The sequence below is a fragment of the Stigmatopora argus genome, chromosome 18, assembly GCF_051989625.1.
Source record: "Stigmatopora argus isolate UIUO_Sarg chromosome 18, RoL_Sarg_1.0, whole genome shotgun sequence".
NCBI lineage: Eukaryota > Metazoa > Chordata > Actinopteri > Syngnathiformes > Syngnathidae > Stigmatopora > Stigmatopora argus.
The window spans coordinates 12,301,964-12,322,591 of NC_135404.1; the positions used below are offsets into that span (position 1 = coordinate 12,301,964).

Consider the following 20,628-nt stretch of genomic DNA (forward strand, 5'->3'; position numbering starts at 1 on the left):
TTTTTTAGGGGAAAAAAGCCTTACTATACTATGTCGTTTTTTTAGGGGAAAAAAGCCTTACTATACTATGTCGTTTTTTTAGGGAAAAAAGCCTTACTATACTATGTCGTTTTTTTTTAAAGGAAAAAAAGCCTTACTATACTATGTCATTTTTTTAGAAAAAAGCCTTACTATACTATGTTTTTTTTTTACAAAAAAGCCTCACTATACTATGTCGTTTTTGGGGAAAAAAGTCTTGCTATACTATGTTGTTTTTTAGGGAAAAAAGCCTTACTATACTATGTCGTTTTTTAAGAAAAAAAACCTTACTATACTTGGTCATTTTTTAAGAAAAAAAGCCTTACTATACTATGTCGTTTTTTTTAGGGAAAAAAAGCCTTACTATACTATGTCGTTTTTTAAGAAAAAAAGCCTTACTATACTATGTCGTTTTTTTAGGGCAAAAGCCTTACTATACTATGTCGTTTTTTAGGAAAAAAAGCCTTACTATACTATGTCGTTTTTGGGGAAAAAAGTCTTGCTATACTATGTTGTTTTTTAGGGAAAAAAAGCCTTACTATACTATGTCGTTTTTTAAGAAAAAAAACCTTACTATACTTGGTCATTTTTTAAGAAAAAAAGCCTTACTATACTATGTCGTTTTTTTTAGGGAAAAAAAGCCTTACTATACTATGTCGTTTTTTAAGAAAAAAAGCCTTACTATACTATGTCGTTTTTTTAGGGCAAAAGCCTTACTATACTATGTCGTTTTTTAGGAAAAAAAGCCTTACTATACTATGTCGTTTTTAGGGAAAAAAAGCCTTACTATACTATGTCGTTTTTTTAGGGAAAAAAAGACTTACTATACTATGTCGTTTTTTAAGAAAAAAAGCCTTACTATACTATGTCGTTTTTTTAGGGAAAAAGCCTTACTATACTATGTCGTTTTTTAGGAAAAAAAGCCTTACTATACTATGTCGTTTTTTTTTAGGGAAAAAAAGCCTTACTATACTATGTCGTTTTTTTAGGGGAAAAAAAGCCTTACTATACTATGTCGTTTTTTTAGGGAAAAAAGCCTTACTATACTATGTCCTTTTTTAAGAAAAAAAGCCTTACTATACTATGTCGTTTTTTAAGAAAAAAAGCCTTACTATACTATGTCGTTTTTTTAGGAAAAAAAGCCTTACTATACTATGTCGTTTTTTTAGGGAAAAAAAGCCTTACTATACTATGTCGTTTTTTAAGAAAAAAAGCCTTACTATACTATGTCGTTTTTTTAGGGAAAAAAGCCTTACTATACTCTGTCGTTTTTTTAAGAAAAAAAGCCTTACTATACTATGTCCTTTTTTAAGAAAAAAAGCCTTACTATACTATGTCGTTTTTTAAGAGAAGAAGCCTTACTATACTATGTCGTTTTTTAGGAAAAAAAGCCTTACTATACTATGTCGTTTTTTTTAGGGAAAAAAGCCTTACTATACTCTGTCGTTTTTTAAGAAAAAAAGCCTTACGATACTATGTCGTTTTTTAGGAAAAAAAGCCTTACTATACTATGTCGTTTTTTTAGGGAAAAAAAGCCTTACTATACTATGTCGTTTTTTAAGAAAAAAAGCCTTACTATACTATGTCGTTTTTTAAGAAAAAAAGCCTTACTATACTATGTCGTTTTTTAAGAGAAGAAGCCTTACTATACTATGTCGTTTTTTAGGAAAAAAAGCCTTACTATACTATGTCGTTTTTTTTAGGGAAAAAAGCCTTACTATACTCTGTCGTTTTTTAAGAAAAAAAGCCTTACGATACTATGTCGTTTTTTAGGAAAAAAAGCCTTACTATACTATGTCGTTTTTTTAGGGAAAAAAAGCCTTACTATACTATGTCGTTTTTTAAGAAAAAAAGCCTTACTATACTATGTCGTTTTTTTAGGGAAAAAGCCTTACTATACTATGTCGTTTTTTAGGAAAAAAAGCCTTACTATACTATGTCGTTTTTTAGGAAAAAAAGCCTTACTATACTATGTCGTTTTTTTAGGGAAAAAAAGCCTTACTATACTATGTCGTTTTTTTAGGGAAAAAAAGACTTACTATACTATGTCGTTTTTTAAGAAAAAGCCTTATGCCTATGTCGTTTTTTTAGGGAAAAAGCCTTACTATACTATGTCGTTTTTTAGGAAAAAAAGCCTTACTATACTATGTCGTTTTTTTAGGGAAAAAAGCCTTACTATACTATGTCCTTTTTTAAGAAAAAAAGCCTTACTATACTATGTCGTTTTTTAAGAAAAAAAGCCTTACTATACTATGTCGTTTTTTTAGGAAAAAAAGCCTTACTATACTATGTCGTTTTTTTAGGGAAAAAAAGCCTTACTATACTATGTCGTTTTTTAAGAAAAAAAGCCTTACTATACTATGTCGTTTTTTTAGGGAAAAAAGCCTTACTATACTCTGTCGTTTTTTTAAGAAAAAAAGCCTTACTATACTATGTCCTTTTTTAAGAAAAAAAGCCTTACTATACTATGTCGTTTTTTAAGAGAAGAAGCCTTACTATACTATGTCGTTTTTTAGGAAAAAAAGCCTTACTATACTATGTCGTTTTTTTTAGGGAAAAAAGCCTTACTATACTCTGTCGTTTTTTAAGAAAAAAAGCCTTACGATACTATGTCGTTTTTTAGGAAAAAAAGCCTTACTATACTATGTCGTTTTTTTAGGGAAAAAAAGCCTTACTATACTATGTCGTTTTTTAAGAAAAAAAGCCTTACTATACTATGTCGTTTTTTAAGAAAAAAAGCCTTACTATACTATGTCGTTTTTTAGGAAAAAAAGCCTTACTATACTATGTCGTTTTTTTAGGGAAAAAAGCCTTACTATACTATGTCGTTTTTTAAGAAAAAAAGCCTTACTATACTATGTCGTTTTTTTAGGGAAAAAGCCTTACTATACTATGTCGTTTTTTAGGAAAAAAAGCCTTACTATACTATGTCGTTTTTTAGGAAAAAAAGCCTTACTATACTATGTCGTTTTTTTAGGGAAAAAAAGCCTTACTATACTATGTCGTTTTTTTAAGAAAAAAAGCCTTACTATACTATGTCGTTTTTTTAGGGAAAAAGCCTTACTATACTATGTCGTTTTTTAGGAAAAAAAGCCTTACTATACTATGTCGTTTTTAGGGAAAAAAAAGCCTTACTATACTATGTCGTTTTTTTAGGGAAAAAAAGCCTTACTATACTATGTCGTTTTTTTTAGGGAAAAAAAAGCCTTACTATACTATGTCGTTTTTTTAGGGGAAAAAAGCCTTACTATACTATGTCGTTTTTTTAGGGGAAAAAAGCCTTACTATACTATGTCGTTTTTTTAGGGAAAAAAGCCTTACTATACTATGTCGTTTTTTTAGGGAAAAAAAGCCTTACTATACTATGTCGTTTTTTAAGAAAAAAAGCCTTACTATACTATGTCGTTTTTTTAGGGAAAAAAGCCTTACTATACTCTGTCGTTTTTTTAAGAAAAAAAGCCTTACTATACTATGTCCTTTTTTAAGAAAAAAAGCCTTACTATACTATGTCGTTTTTTTAGGGGAAAAAAGCCTTACTATACTATGTCGTTTTTTTAGGGGAAAAAAGCCTTACTATACTATGTCGTTTTTTTAGGGAAAAAAGCCTTACTATACTATGTCGTTTTTTTTTAAAGGAAAAAAAGCCTTACTATACTATGTCATTTTTTAAGAAAAAAGCCTTACTATACTATGTTTTTTTTTTACAAAAAAGCCTCACTATACTATGTCGTTTTTGGGGAAAAAAGTCTTGCTATACTATGTTGTTTTTTAGGGAAAAAAAGCCTTACTATACTATGTCGTTTTTTAAGAAAAAAAACCTTACTATACTTGGTCATTTTTTAAGAAAAAAAGCCTTACTATACTATGTCGTTTTTTTTAGGGAAAAAAAGCCTTACTATACTATGTCGTTTTTTAAGAAAAAAAGCCTTACTATACTATGTCGTTTTTTTAGGGCAAAAGCCTTACTATACTATGTCGTTTTTTAGGAAAAAAAGCCTTACTATACTATGTCGTTTTTAGGGAAAAAAAGCCTTACTATACTATGTCGTTTTTTTAGGGAAAAAAAGACTTACTATACTATGTCGTTTTTTAAGAAAAAAAGCCTTACTATACTATGTCGTTTTTTTAGGGAAAAAGCCTTACTATACTATGTCGTTTTTTAGGAAAAAAAGCCTTACTATACTATGTCGTTTTTTTTTAGGGAAAAAAAGCCTTACTATACTATGTCGTTTTTTTAGGGGAAAAAAAGCCTTACTATACTATGTCGTTTTTTTAGGGAAAAAAGCCTTACTATACTATGTCCTTTTTTAAGAAAAAAAGCCTTACTATACTATGTCGTTTTTTAAGAAAAAAAGCCTTACTATACTATGTCGTTTTTTTAGGAAAAAAAGCCTTACTATACTATGTCGTTTTTTTAGGGAAAAAAAGCCTTACTATACTATGTCGTTTTTTAAGAAAAAAAGCCTTACTATACTATGTCGTTTTTTTAGGGAAAAAAGCCTTACTATACTCTGTCGTTTTTTTAAGAAAAAAAGCCTTACTATACTATGTCCTTTTTTAAGAAAAAAAGCCTTACTATACTATGTCGTTTTTTAAGAGAAGAAGCCTTACTATACTATGTCGTTTTTTAGGAAAAAAAGCCTTACTATACTATGTCGTTTTTTTTAGGGAAAAAAGCCTTACTATACTCTGTCGTTTTTTAAGAAAAAAAGCCTTACGATACTATGTCGTTTTTTAGGAAAAAAAGCCTTACTATACTATGTCGTTTTTTTAGGGAAAAAAAGCCTTACTATACTATGTCGTTTTTTAAGAAAAAAAGCCTTACTATACTATGTCGTTTTTTAAGAAAAAAAGCCTTACTATACTATGTCGTTTTTTAAGAGAAGAAGCCTTACTATACTATGTCGTTTTTTAGGAAAAAAAGCCTTACTATACTATGTCGTTTTTTTTAGGGAAAAAAGCCTTACTATACTCTGTCGTTTTTTAAGAAAAAAAGCCTTACGATACTATGTCGTTTTTTAGGAAAAAAAGCCTTACTATACTATGTCGTTTTTTAGGAAAAAAAGCCTTACTATACTATGTCGTTTTTTAGGAAAAAAAGCCTTACTATACTATGTCGTTTTTTTAAGAAAAAAAGCCTTACTATACTATGTCGTTTTTTTAGGGAAAAAGCCTTACTATACTATGTCGTTTTTTAGGAAAAAAAGCCTTACTATACTATGTCGTTTTTAGGGAAAAAAAAGCCTTACTATACTATGTCGTTTTTTTAGGGAAAAAAAGCCTTACTATACTATGTCGTTTTTTTTAGGGAAAAAAAAGCCTTACTATACTATGTCGTTTTTTTAGGGGAAAAAAGCCTTACTATACTATGTCGTTTTTTTAGGGGAAAAAAGCCTTACTATACTATGTCGTTTTTTTAGGGAAAAAAGCCTTACTATACTATGTCGTTTTTTTTTAAAGGAAAAAAAGCCTTACTATACTATGTCATTTTTTTAGAAAAAAGCCTTACTATACTATGTTTTTTTTTTACAAAAAAGCCTCACTATACTATGTCGTTTTTGGGGAAAAAAGTCTTGCTATACTATGTTGTTTTTTAGGGAAAAAAGCCTTACTATACTATGTCGTTTTTTAAGAAAAAAAACCTTACTATACTTGGTCATTTTTTAAGAAAAAAAGCCTTACTATACTATGTCGTTTTTTTTAGGGAAAAAAAGCCTTACTATACTATGTCGTTTTTTAAGAAAAAAAGCCTTACTATACTATGTCGTTTTTTTAGGGCAAAAGCCTTACTATACTATGTCGTTTTTTAGGAAAAAAAGCCTTACTATACTATGTCGTTTTTGGGGAAAAAAGTCTTGCTATACTATGTTGTTTTTTAGGGAAAAAAAGCCTTACTATACTATGTCGTTTTTTAAGAAAAAAAACCTTACTATACTTGGTCATTTTTTAAGAAAAAAAGCCTTACTATACTATGTCGTTTTTTTTAGGGAAAAAAAGCCTTACTATACTATGTCGTTTTTTAAGAAAAAAAGCCTTACTATACTATGTCGTTTTTTTAGGGCAAAAGCCTTACTATACTATGTCGTTTTTTAGGAAAAAAAGCCTTACTATACTATGTCGTTTTTAGGGAAAAAAAGCCTTACTATACTATGTCGTTTTTTTAGGGAAAAAAAGACTTACTATACTATGTCGTTTTTTAAGAAAAAAAGCCTTACTATACTATGTCGTTTTTTTAGGGAAAAAGCCTTACTATACTATGTCGTTTTTTAGGAAAAAAAGCCTTACTATACTATGTCGTTTTTTTTTAGGGAAAAAAAGCCTTACTATACTATGTCGTTTTTTTAGGGGAAAAAAAGCCTTACTATACTATGTCGTTTTTTTAGGGAAAAAAGCCTTACTATACTATGTCCTTTTTTAAGAAAAAAAGCCTTACTATACTATGTCGTTTTTTAAGAAAAAAAGCCTTACTATACTATGTCGTTTTTTTAGGAAAAAAAGCCTTACTATACTATGTCGTTTTTTTAGGGAAAAAAAGCCTTACTATACTATGTCGTTTTTTAAGAAAAAAAGCCTTACTATACTATGTCGTTTTTTTAGGGAAAAAAGCCTTACTATACTCTGTCGTTTTTTTAAGAAAAAAAGCCTTACTATACTATGTCCTTTTTTAAGAAAAAAAGCCTTACTATACTATGTCGTTTTTTAAGAGAAGAAGCCTTACTATACTATGTCGTTTTTTAGGAAAAAAAGCCTTACTATACTATGTCGTTTTTTTTAGGGAAAAAAGCCTTACTATACTCTGTCGTTTTTTAAGAAAAAAAGCCTTACGATACTATGTCGTTTTTTAGGAAAAAAAGCCTTACTATACTATGTCGTTTTTTTAGGGAAAAAAAGCCTTACTATACTATGTCGTTTTTTAAGAAAAAAAGCCTTACTATACTATGTCGTTTTTTAAGAAAAAAAGCCTTACTATACTATGTCGTTTTTTAAGAGAAGAAGCCTTACTATACTATGTCGTTTTTTAGGAAAAAAAGCCTTACTATACTATGTCGTTTTTTTTAGGGAAAAAAGCCTTACTATACTCTGTCGTTTTTTAAGAAAAAAAGCCTTACGATACTATGTCGTTTTTTAGGAAAAAAAGCCTTACTATACTATGTCGTTTTTTTAGGGAAAAAAAGCCTTACTATACTATGTCGTTTTTTAAGAAAAAAAGCCTTACTATACTATGTCGTTTTTTTAGGGAAAAAGCCTTACTATACTATGTCGTTTTTTAGGAAAAAAAGCCTTACTATACTATGTCGTTTTTTAGGAAAAAAAGCCTTACTATACTATGTCGTTTTTTTAGGGAAAAAAAGCCTTACTATACTATGTCGTTTTTTTAGGGAAAAAAAGACTTACTATACTATGTCGTTTTTTAAGAAAAAGCCTTATGCCTATGTCGTTTTTTTAGGGAAAAAGCCTTACTATACTATGTCCTTTTTTAAGAAAAAAAGCCTTACTATACTATGTCGTTTTTTAAGAAAAAAAGCCTTACTATACTATGTCGTTTTTTTAGGAAAAAAAGCCTTACTATACTATGTCGTTTTTTTAGGGAAAAAAGCCTTACTATACTATGTCCTTTTTTAAGAAAAAAAGCCTTACTATACTATGTCGTTTTTTAAGAAAAAAAGCCTTACTATACTATGTCGTTTTTTTAGGAAAAAAAGCCTTACTATACTATGTCGTTTTTTTAGGGAAAAAAAGCCTTACTATACTATGTCGTTTTTTAAGAAAAAAAGCCTTACTATACTATGTCGTTTTTTTAGGGAAAAAAGCCTTACTATACTCTGTCGTTTTTTTAAGAAAAAAAGCCTTACTATACTATGTCCTTTTTTAAGAAAAAAAGCCTTACTATACTATGTCGTTTTTTAAGAGAAGAAGCCTTACTATACTATGTCGTTTTTTAGGAAAAAAAGCCTTACTATACTATGTCGTTTTTTTTAGGGAAAAAAGCCTTACTATACTCTGTCGTTTTTTAAGAAAAAAAGCCTTACGATACTATGTCGTTTTTTAGGAAAAAAAGCCTTACTATACTATGTCGTTTTTTTAGGGAAAAAAGCCTTACTATACTATGTCGTTTTTTAAGAAAAAAAGCCTTACTATACTATGTCGTTTTTTAAGAAAAAAAGCCTTACTATACTATGTCGTTTTTTAGGAAAAAAAGGCTTACTATACTATGTCGTTTTTTTAGGGAAAAAAGCCTTACTATACTATGTCGTTTTTTAAGAAAAAAAGCCTTACTATACTATGTCGTTTTTTTAGGGAAAAAGCCTTACTATACTATGTCGTTTTTTAGGAAAAAAAGCCTTACTATACTATGTCGTTTTTTAGGAAAAAAAGCCTTACTATACTATGTCGTTTTTTTAGGGAAAAAAAGCCTTACTATACTATGTCGTTTTTTTAAGAAAAAAAGCCTTACTATACTATGTCGTTTTTTTAGGGAAAAAGCCTTACTATACTATGTCGTTTTTTAGGAAAAAAAGCCTTACTATACTATGTCGTTTTTAGGGAAAAAAAAGCCTTACTATACTATGTCGTTTTTTTAGGGAAAAAAAGCCTTACTATACTATGTCGTTTTTTTTAGGGAAAAAAAAGCCTTACTATACTATGTCGTTTTTTTAGGGGAAAAAAGCCTTACTATACTATGTCGTTTTTTTAGGGGAAAAAAGCCTTACTATACTATGTCGTTTTTTTAGGGAAAAAAGCCTTACTATACTATGTCGTTTTTTTTTAAAGGAAAAAAAGCCTTACTATACTATGTCATTTTTTAAGAAAAAAGCCTTACTATACTATGTTTTTTTTTTACAAAAAAGCCTCACTATACTATGTCGTTTTTGGGGAAAAAAGTCTTGCTATACTATGTTGTTTTTTAGGGAAAAAAAGCCTTACTATACTATGTCGTTTTTTAAGAAAAAAACCCTTACTATACTTGGTCATTTTTTAAGAAAAAAAGCCTTACTATACTATGTCGTTTTTTTTAGGGAAAAAAAGCCTTACTATACTATGTCGTTTTTTAAGAAAAAAAGCCTTACTATACTATGTCGTTTTTTTAGGGCAAAAGCCTTACTATACTATGTCGTTTTTTAGGAAAAAAAGCCTTACTATACTATGTCGTTTTTAGGGAAAAAAAGCCTTACTATACTATGTCGTTTTTTTAGGGAAAAAAAGACTTACTATACTATGTCGTTTTTTAAGAAAAAAAGCCTTACTATACTATGTCGTTTTTTTAGGGAAAAAGCCTTACTATACTATGTCGTTTTTTAGGAAAAAAAGCCTTACTATACTATGTCGTTTTTTTTAGGGAAAAAAAGCCTTACTATACTATGTCGTTTTTTTAGGGGAAAAAAAGCCTTACTATACTATGTCGTTTTTTTAGGGAAAAAAGCCTTACTATACTATGTCCTTTTTTAAGAAAAAAAGCCTTACTATACTGTCATTTTTAAGAAAAAAAGCCTTACTATACTATGTCGTTTTTTTAGGAAAAAAAGCCTTACTATACTATGTCGTTTTTTAGGGAAAAAAAGCCTTACTATACTATGTCGTTTTTTAAGAAAAAAAGCCTTACTATACTATGTCGTTTTTTTAGGGAAAAAAGCCTTACTATACTCTGTCGTTTTTTTAAGAAAAAAAGCCTTACTATACTATGTCCTTTTTTAAGAAAAAAAGCCTTACTATACTATGTCGTTTTTTTAGGGGAAAAAAGCCTTACTATACTATGTCGTTTTTTTAGGGGAAAAAAGCCTTACTATACTATGTCGTTTTTTTAGGGAAAAAAGCCTTACTATACTATGTCGTTTTTTTTTAAAGGAAAAAAAGCCTTACTATACTATGTCATTTTTTAAGAAAAAAGCCTTACTATACTATGTTTTTTTTTTACAAAAAAGCCTCACTATACTATGTCGTTTTTGGGGAAAAAAGTCTTGCTATACTATGTTGTTTTTTAGGGAAAAAAAGCCTTACTATACTATGTCGTTTTTTAAGAAAAAAAACCTTACTATACTTGGTCATTTTTTAAGAAAAAAAGCCTTACTATACTATGTCGTTTTTTTTAGGGAAAAAAAGCCTTACTATACTATGTCGTTTTTTAAGAAAAAAAGCCTTACTATACTATGTCGTTTTTTTAGGGCAAAAGCCTTACTATACTATGTCGTTTTTTAGGAAAAAAAGCCTTACTATACTATGTCGTTTTTAGGGAAAAAAAGCCTTACTATACTATGTCGTTTTTTTAGGGAAAAAAAGACTTACTATACTATGTCGTTTTTTAAGAAAAAAAGCCTTACTATACTATGTCGTTTTTTTAGGGAAAAAGCCTTACTATACTATGTCGTTTTTTAGGAAAAAAAGCCTTACTATACTATGTCGTTTTTTTTTAGGGAAAAAAAGCCTTACTATACTATGTCGTTTTTTTAGGGGAAAAAAAGCCTTACTATACTATGTCGTTTTTTTAGGGAAAAAAGCCTTACTATACTATGTCCTTTTTTAAGAAAAAAAGCCTTACTATACTATGTCGTTTTTTAAGAAAAAAAGCCTTACTATACTATGTCGTTTTTTTAGGAAAAAAAGCCTTACTATACTATGTCGTTTTTTTAGGGAAAAAAAGCCTTACTATACTATGTCGTTTTTTAAGAAAAAAAGCCTTACTATACTATGTCGTTTTTTTAGGGAAAAAAGCCTTACTATACTCTGTCGTTTTTTTAAGAAAAAAAGCCTTACTATACTATGTCCTTTTTTAAGAAAAAAAGCCTTACTATACTATGTCGTTTTTTAAGAGAAGAAGCCTTACTATACTATGTCGTTTTTTAGGAAAAAAAGCCTTACTATACTATGTCGTTTTTTTTAGGGAAAAAAGCCTTACTATACTCTGTCGTTTTTTAAGAAAAAAAGCCTTACGATACTATGTCGTTTTTTAGGAAAAAAAGCCTTACTATACTATGTCGTTTTTTTAGGGAAAAAAAGCCTTACTATACTATGTCGTTTTTTAAGAAAAAAAGCCTTACTATACTATGTCGTTTTTTAAGAAAAAAAGCCTTACTATACTATGTCGTTTTTTAAGAGAAGAAGCCTTACTATACTATGTCGTTTTTTAGGAAAAAAAGCCTTACTATACTATGTCGTTTTTTTTAGGGAAAAAAGCCTTACTATACTCTGTCGTTTTTTAAGAAAAAAAGCCTTACGATACTATGTCGTTTTTTAGGAAAAAAAGCCTTACTATACTATGTCGTTTTTTAGGAAAAAAAGCCTTACTATACTATGTCGTTTTTTAGGAAAAAAAGCCTTACTATACTATGTCGTTTTTTTAGGGAAAAAAAGCCTTACTATACTATGTCGTTTTTTTAAGAAAAAAAGCCTTACTATACTATGTCGTTTTTTTAGGGAAAAAGCCTTACTATACTATGTCGTTTTTTAGGAAAAAAAGCCTTACTATACTATGTCGTTTTTAGGGAAAAAAAAGCCTTACTATACTATGTCGTTTTTTTAGGGAAAAAAAGCCTTACTATACTATGTCGTTTTTTTTAGGGAAAAAAAAGCCTTACTATACTATGTCGTTTTTTTAGGGGAAAAAAGCCTTACTATACTATGTCGTTTTTTTAGGGGAAAAAAGCCTTACTATACTATGTCGTTTTTTTAGGGAAAAAAGCCTTACTATACTATGTCGTTTTTTTTTAAAGGAAAAAAAGCCTTACTATACTATGTCATTTTTTTAGAAAAAAGCCTTACTATACTATGTTTTTTTTTTACAAAAAAGCCTCACTATACTATGTCGTTTTTGGGGAAAAAAGTCTTGCTATACTATGTTGTTTTTTAGGGAAAAAAGCCTTACTATACTATGTCGTTTTTTAAGAAAAAAAACCTTACTATACTTGGTCATTTTTTAAGAAAAAAAGCCTTACTATACTATGTCGTTTTTTTTAGGGAAAAAAAGCCTTACTATACTATGTCGTTTTTTAAGAAAAAAAGCCTTACTATACTATGTCGTTTTTTTAGGGCAAAAGCCTTACTATACTATGTCGTTTTTTAGGAAAAAAAGCCTTACTATACTATGTCGTTTTTGGGGAAAAAAGTCTTGCTATACTATGTTGTTTTTTAGGGAAAAAAAGCCTTACTATACTATGTCGTTTTTTAAGAAAAAAAACCTTACTATACTTGGTCATTTTTTAAGAAAAAAAGCCTTACTATACTATGTCGTTTTTTTTAGGGAAAAAAAGCCTTACTATACTATGTCGTTTTTTAAGAAAAAAAGCCTTACTATACTATGTCGTTTTTTTAGGGCAAAAGCCTTACTATACTATGTCGTTTTTTAGGAAAAAAAGCCTTACTATACTATGTCGTTTTTAGGGAAAAAAAGCCTTACTATACTATGTCGTTTTTTTAGGGAAAAAAAGACTTACTATACTATGTCGTTTTTTAAGAAAAAAAGCCTTACTATACTATGTCGTTTTTTTAGGGAAAAAGCCTTACTATACTATGTCGTTTTTTAGGAAAAAAAGCCTTACTATACTATGTCGTTTTTTTTTAGGGAAAAAAAGCCTTACTATACTATGTCGTTTTTTTAGGGGAAAAAAAGCCTTACTATACTATGTCGTTTTTTTAGGGAAAAAAGCCTTACTATACTATGTCCTTTTTTAAGAAAAAAAGCCTTACTATACTATGTCGTTTTTTAAGAAAAAAAGCCTTACTATACTATGTCGTTTTTTTAGGAAAAAAAGCCTTACTATACTATGTCGTTTTTTTAGGGAAAAAAAGCCTTACTATACTATGTCGTTTTTTAAGAAAAAAAGCCTTACTATACTATGTCGTTTTTTTAGGGAAAAAAGCCTTACTATACTCTGTCGTTTTTTTAAGAAAAAAAGCCTTACTATACTATGTCCTTTTTTAAGAAAAAAAGCCTTACTATACTATGTCGTTTTTTAAGAGAAGAAGCCTTACTATACTATGTCGTTTTTTAGGAAAAAAAGCCTTACTATACTATGTCGTTTTTTTTAGGGAAAAAAGCCTTACTATACTCTGTCGTTTTTTAAGAAAAAAAGCCTTACGATACTATGTCGTTTTTTAGGAAAAAAAGCCTTACTATACTATGTCGTTTTTTTAGGGAAAAAAAGCCTTACTATACTATGTCGTTTTTTAAGAAAAAAAGCCTTACTATACTATGTCGTTTTTTAAGAAAAAAAGCCTTACTATACTATGTCGTTTTTTAAGAGAAGAAGCCTTACTATACTATGTCGTTTTTTAGGAAAAAAAGCCTTACTATACTATGTCGTTTTTTTTAGGGAAAAAAGCCTTACTATACTCTGTCGTTTTTTAAGAAAAAAAGCCTTACGATACTATGTCGTTTTTTAGGAAAAAAAGCCTTACTATACTATGTCGTTTTTTTAGGGAAAAAAAGCCTTACTATACTATGTCGTTTTTTAAGAAAAAAAGCCTTACTATACTATGTCGTTTTTTTAGGGAAAAAGCCTTACTATACTATGTCGTTTTTTAGGAAAAAAAGCCTTACTATACTATGTCGTTTTTTAGGAAAAAAAGCCTTACTATACTATGTCGTTTTTTTAGGGAAAAAAAGCCTTACTATACTATGTCGTTTTTTTAAGAAAAAAAGCCTTACTATACTATGTCGTTTTTTTAGGGAAAAAGCCTTACTATACTATGTCGTTTTTTAGGAAAAAAAGCCTTACTATACTATGTCGTTTTTAGGGAAAAAAAAGCCTTACTATACTATGTCGTTTTTTTAGGGAAAAAAAGCCTTACTATACTATGTCGTTTTTTTTAGGGAAAAAAAAGCCTTACTATACTATGTCGTTTTTTTAGGGGAAAAAAGCCTTACTATACTATGTCGTTTTTTTAGGGGAAAAAAGCCTTACTATACTATGTCGTTTTTTTAGGGAAAAAAGCCTTACTATACTATGTCGTTTTTTTTTAAAGGAAAAAAAGCCTTACTATACTATGTCATTTTTTAAGAAAAAAGCCTTACTATACTATGTTTTTTTTTTACAAAAAAGCCTCACTATACTATGTCGTTTTTGGGGAAAAAAGTCTTGCTATACTATGTTGTTTTTTAGGGAAAAAAGCCTTACTATACTATGTCGTTTTTTAAGAAAAAAAACCTTACTATACTTGGTCATTTTTTAAGAAAAAAAGCCTTACTATACTATGTCGTTTTTTTTAGGGAAAAAAAGCCTTACTATACTATGTCGTTTTTTAAGAAAAAAAGCCTTACTATACTATGTCGTTTTTTTAGGGCAAAAGCCTTACTATACTATGTCGTTTTTTAGGAAAAAAAGCCTTACTATACTATGTCGTTTTTAGGGAAAAAAAGCCTTACTATACTATGTCGTTTTTTTAGGGAAAAAAAGACTTACTATACTATGTCGTTTTTTAAGAAAAAAAGCCTTACTATACTATGTCGTTTTTTTAGGGAAAAAGCCTTACTATACTATGTCGTTTTTTTGGAAAAAAAGCCTTACTATACTATGTCGTTTTTTTTAGGGAAAAAAAGCCTTACTATACTATGTCGTTTTTTTAGGGGAAAAAAAGCCTTACTATACTATGTCGTTTTTTTAGGGAAAAAAGCTTTACTATACTATGTCCTTTTTTAAGAAAAAAAGCCTTACTATACTATGTCGTTTTTTAAGAAAAAAAGCCTTACTATACTATGTCGTTTTTTTAGGGAAAAAAGCCTTACTATACTATGTCGTTTTTTTTTAAAGGAAAAAAAGCCTTACTATACTATGTCATTTTTTAAGAAAAAAGCCTTACTATACTATGTTTTTTTTTTACAAAAAAGCCTCACTATACTATGTCGTTTTTTAAGAAAAAAGCCTTACTATACTATGTGTTTTTGTTATACTAAAAAAGCCTAACTATACTATGTCGTTTTTTAAGGAAAAAGCCTTACTATACTATGTCGTTTTTTAAGAAAAAGCCTTACTATACTATGTCGTTTTTTAAGGAAAAAAGCCATACTATACTATGTCGTTTTTTAAGAAAAAAAGCCATACTATACTATGTCGTTTTTTTAAGGAAAAAAAGCCATACTAGTCTTTTTTTTACGAAAAAAAGCCTTACTATACTATGTCGTTTTTTCAGAAAAAAAGCCTTACTATACTGTCGCTTTTTTAAAGAAACAAAGCCTTACTATACTATGTCGTTTCTTAGGAAAAAAAGCCTTACTATACTATGTCATTTTTAAAGAAAAAAGCCATACTATACTATGTCGTTTTTTAAAAGAAAAAAAGCCATACTATACTATGTTGTTTTTTTTAACAAAAAAAGCCTTGATATACTTTGTCATTTTTTAAGAAAAAGCCTTACTATAATATGACGTTTTTACGAAAAAAAGCCTTACTATACTATGTCGTTTTTTAAGGAAAAAAGCCTTACTATACGATGTTGTTTTTAAGAAAAAGCCTTACTATACTATGTTGTTTTTAAAGAAAAAAGCCATACTATACTATGTCGTTTTTTTAAGAAAAAAAGCCATACAATACTATGTCGTTTTTTACGAAAAAAAAGCCTTACTATACTATGTCATTTTTAAAAGAAAAAAAGCCTTACTATACTATGTCGTTTTTTTAGGGAAAAAAAGACTTACTATACTATGTCGTTTTTTAAGAAAAAAAGCCTTACTATACTATGTCGTTTTTTTAGGGAAAAAGCCTTACTATACTATGTCGTTTTTTAGGAAAAAAAGCCTTACTATACTATGTCGTTTTTTTAGGGAAAAAAGCCTTACTATACTATGTCCTTTTTTAAGAAAAAAAGCCTTACTATACTATGTCGTTTTTTAAGAAAAAAAGCCTTACTATACTATGTCGTTTTTTTAGGAAAAAAAGCCTTACTATACTATGTCGTTTTTTTAGGGAAAAAAAGCCTTACTATACTATGTCGTTTTTTAAGAAAAAAAGCCTTACTATACTATGTCGTTTTTTTAGGGAAAAAAGCCTTACTATACTCTGTCGTTTTTTTAAGAAAAAAAGCCTTACTATACTATGTCCTTTTTTAAGAAAAAAAGCCTTACTATACTATGTCGTTTTTTAAGAGAAGAAGCCTTACTATACTATGTCGTTTTTTAGGAAAAAAAGCCTTACTATACGATGTCGTTTTTTTTAGGGAAAAAAGCCTTACTATACTCTGTCGTTTTTTAAGAAAAAAAGCCTTACGATACTATGTCGTTTTTTAGGAAAAAAAGCCTTACTATACTATGTCGTTTTTTTAGGGAAAAAAAGCCTTACTATACTATGTCGTTTTTTAAGAAAAAAAGCCTTACTATACTATGTCGTTTTTTAGGAAAAAAAGCCTTACTATACTATGTCGTTTTTTTAGGGAAAAAAGCCTTACTATACTATGTCGTTTTTTAAGAAAAAAAGCCTTACTATACTATGTCGTTTTTTTAGGGAAAAAGCCTTACTATACTATGTCGTTTTTTAGGAAAAAAAGCCTTACTATACTATGTCGTTTTTTATGAAAAAAATACGAGTTCAAAGTATGACTTTATTCTTCTGATTCCGGTTCAGGGCGGCCCTAACACTCTTTTAAACTTTGACCTTGCGTTTTTCTTTCTATGCCGTGTGCTCTTCTTCTTGTGCTTGATTTTTATGAGCCGTCCGTTAAAAGTGGTCAAAATTCTCTCCACGCAGGGAACGTGAATGAAAATGAAAAGCGTGAAGCGGGGAGCAAACAAAACAAAAAATATTTTCTATTCCTTTTTCAAAGGCGATTTAATTAGCATTAGCATTTCCCGATCCATCATTGTTCTGTTTTTAACTGATTTGGGTGGACACCATTTGGATAATTAAAAAAAAGTTCTTAAAATTAAGAAGAAGGTTTTAACTTGATCTCATAAAATTATGAATAATTAATTATGGAAATGGCTCATTTTTGTATTCTCATTGTAGCAAGGGAATCCCAACCATGACTGAGGTGGGCTTGGGGGTATTAAAATATTACATACACTTATTATATTGACTTTTTTTAAAGTAGTGTTTGGCATAGCAGAACAATAGTGGACATGCGTCAAAAATTTCAATCGTCAAATTAAGGACAAACATACTGTTAAAAATAAAATGTATATAAATACATGCCTAGATGCAATAAATATGACCTTTTTTTGTATTTACCTGCGGTTTGGTTTCATCTTCATCCTTGTAGAAGTCGAGCTGCTCCGCCCTGAGCACGAACCACCTGAGTTGCCAATTTTTCATGATGCTGCGCTGTTTTTTGAGCCAGCCAGCCTTCAGCGCTCCCTCCTGGAGGCTCGGCGAAGCCGGCTGGCAGGATCCCCGAGTCATTTCGCCCATCACCATGCTCTTGGACCTGGCTGCAAACCACAAAACACATTTTTTAATGCACTAAAATCAAATCAAATCACCCAAAATTCCAAAAGTACCACCTTTTTTCAACCAAAAAACCCCATTAGCATTAGCTTGGCACTAAAATCAAATCAAATCACCCAAAATTCCAAAAGTACCACTTTTTTTCAACCAAAAAACCCCATTAGCAAATCAAATCACCCAACATTCCAAAAGTACCACCTTTTTTCAACCAAAAAAACCCATTAGCATTAGCTTGGCACTAAAATCAAATCAAATCACCCAAAATTCCAAAAGTACCACCTTTTTTCAACCAAAAAAAAAACCCATTAGCATTAGCTTGCCCCCCCCCCCCCTGAATCCAGACAAGTCAATAATTGAGTTGACAAAGGCTGGACCAGTCCATTAACCCTTTTGGCCTGGCGCCATATTTTTTTCTTCTCTTTTTCATCCTATAGCCAGATCTTTCATTTTTTTGTATGCCGTCCATTACTCGGGAACACACACGATTCCGGCCCGGGGCTAAAATACCTCGAGATGAGATACGGAGGTGCGGCAGATAAATAATGCGGATAATATCGAGTCGCTAATAGGGTACACGCGCAACACACACAGACGTGCTTCTATAGCCTGGGGTGACAGGATTGTAAACCCCCTCCTTTACCTACCTTGCATCGGGAGGGACTTATTGTCTCGCTACAAACTAAGAAAAAAAGCAAACAGCTTTAGAGGGCGATAATAGGACCTCGTGGGACTGACTATCATTTCTAACAAACGTGTGAAACCCGAGCTCAGTCGAGGCGATTTCAAACCAAAGGGACCAACCGCTAAAAGATCTTTGGCTCAATGTGACATTGGGCTTTTTCTCCATCTTTCTTATCTAGAAACGAATGAAAGGCTATTTTATACCAGAGGGATTTTTTTTTTTTACACGGAAACGCGCTCGTAACATAACATAAACAAATTTAAATGAACTTGGATTACGATACAGACACACTCAAAAATAAGTGTAATCTAACCTTACACTAAACTTAATTCTAATTTTGTTTGAAATTTTGATACCTTTCTTTTGGCTCTATTGGCCCCGCCTCCACCCTGACTATCAGATGCAACCTAATGAGGGTTGTTGGCTTTTGTCTTCCCTTCAAAATGTTCCTAAAATGATGCACAGAAATGTCCTCACCATACTATAACGCAACGCAACGAGAAGTAGTATATAGTCTTCTCGTATTCGCGATCGCTCCGCCATTCGCACTGACTAACTGAAAAAAATGCAACGCTCCGCCCAGTGCTCTTATATCAAAATTTGTCTCGTATCTCAAGATAAATATTTGCCCGAAACTTTACTCGTCTCAAATTGCTTTATGTCGAGGTACCACTGTACATTGATCTACCATACGCAAGAACGAACTCACGGCGCTAACGGGCTACGCAATTTAACGATCCTGAATAATTGATCAAATTCAACGGCGCAGACAGTCTAGTCTCCCTGCCAAGATAGAACCGACGTCGCATGAAGAATAAGGGAAATGAGCAAAGAAAATCAATTCTTCTTTTATTGTCCTTTAACGACAAGCCACGTGCTTCGCCAAGAGAAGGTTATTTTATTCACGCTGGCTCTACTGATATCAAATAAATTGAATAAAGTGATGGTCCTTCGAGCTGGATGACAAATTACAAATCAGTCCGCATCGTGTTGACCTCGTCCCCAAGGTGGGAAGCGTTTGATGCCTTCTAACTGTCAGTGTCCGACGGCCACCTGCTTGAAATACGGCCACCTGAATAGCAGCCGTGTTTTTACGACGAAATTATACTCACAGTAGGACGCCGTTAAATCAGATCAATGAATAAATATGTGGTTTCGGAGCTAAAAATCCACGCTGCAAGGTCATCCTTCTTTATCACCAAGCTGTTTTTTTTAACCATTTATCTGTGCAGGGGCGGCTCTAGAAAAAACGGCGGAGAACATGCAAATTCCACACAGTAAGAACCAATCTGGATTCGAACCCAAGACGCCAGAACTGCGAGCCCAAATGCACTAAACACTCCACCACCGCGCCACAATAAATTATTACTTTTCAAACATGAGGGATTGATCAATGAATTATTTTTATTTGGCTTTTAGATGTGCCAATTTTATCCTCTGGCTCAATCGCTAACATAAATAGTATTTTCCTTCCTCTTATTATTCTTGCCAGTTTTAACATAAAAAATCTCCGCTGTTTAACACATCAAAAGTGCGTGATTCAAACTTGAGTCACTCTTTTTTTTCTTTACTGGGGCTAAAAAATCATATTTTAGGGGGGGCGGGGCATCAAAAGGCTAAGCTTAATCATTTCCAGGAGTTAGTTTCTGAACTCGTGTGCATTAATATAGCCATAAAACTACTTTTTTGAGCTTGAAAGTGATTTTTTTTTGTAAAAACACTTTTTTAATACCCCCAATTTTTTATGCATACTGTGCGTTTCTATGATATTTTATGCAGAGTTCCCGTGGGTCCTCTCAAGCATAAGTAAGACAGGATCAGGCGGCAGCCATCCAAAAATTGATCTGAGTCAACATAAATGGATGAGACGCCTTACTTACTTACTTTTTCCAAGTGCTTCTCAAAAAGGATTTCTATTGGATGATACATTAATCAGGTCTGAAATGTGATAAATACTCATAGAAAGTCTAATTTATCATTAGCACGATATCAATTCTGATGTCTGGCTAGTACAATTAATCAAATATTTGACTAAATGGGTGAATTGTAGCATACAGGACGATCAGCGGGGATTGAACCGCCGACCTAAGAACTGCGAGTCGGATGTTCTGACCACACATTTGCGTGAGTTAAAAAAAAATGCCAGTAAATACAAATTTACATACCAATACAGTCAATAGACCAAAAAACGTTCCTCTGTTGACATAAGGTGACAAAAATAAGACTTTTCCTACTGTGTTTTTTTTCTGGGTGACTCAAGCACAACATGCTTCTGATACATCAACTCCAGAAAATGTTTTTAAATTTACACTACGCAGTCTGAATTCCTTTTATAGCGCTCATAAATGCAGTTTAGAGTCTTTTTACTATGTCGGACACGTAGCATCAAGATATACATTCGCTTCATTACACACACACATACAAACACACACAAACGTGTACACACAAGGGTTGTTCGGGTACGCTGGCGGAATTTAATTCCATTAATTTCGTCGTTGGGGGGTGATTTATGGTGGGCAGAGTTACAGGTGCGCCTTCGTGCGGAACTCATCGTTAGCCTAA

The 20,628-nt window shown here is 30.7% G+C and overlaps 1 protein-coding gene across 7 annotated transcripts in view; it reads right to left on the reverse strand.

Annotated features, from left to right (window-relative positions):
• Positions 1–20,628, reverse strand: part of arhgap22b (Rho GTPase activating protein 22b) — a 50,157-nt gene that overhangs the window by 23,547 nt on the left and 5,982 nt on the right. For all 7 annotated transcript variants that reach the window (XR_013306083.1, XR_013306082.1, XR_013306081.1 and 4 more), the window contains exon 3: positions 17,169–17,368. Coding sequence is in view for 2 of the 7 variants with exons in the window: in XM_077625494.1 (XP_077481620.1) it covers positions 17,169–17,368 (200 nt within the window). In the remaining 5 variants the exon portion in view is untranslated. The remainder of the gene's footprint in view (positions 1–17,168; positions 17,369–20,628) is intronic.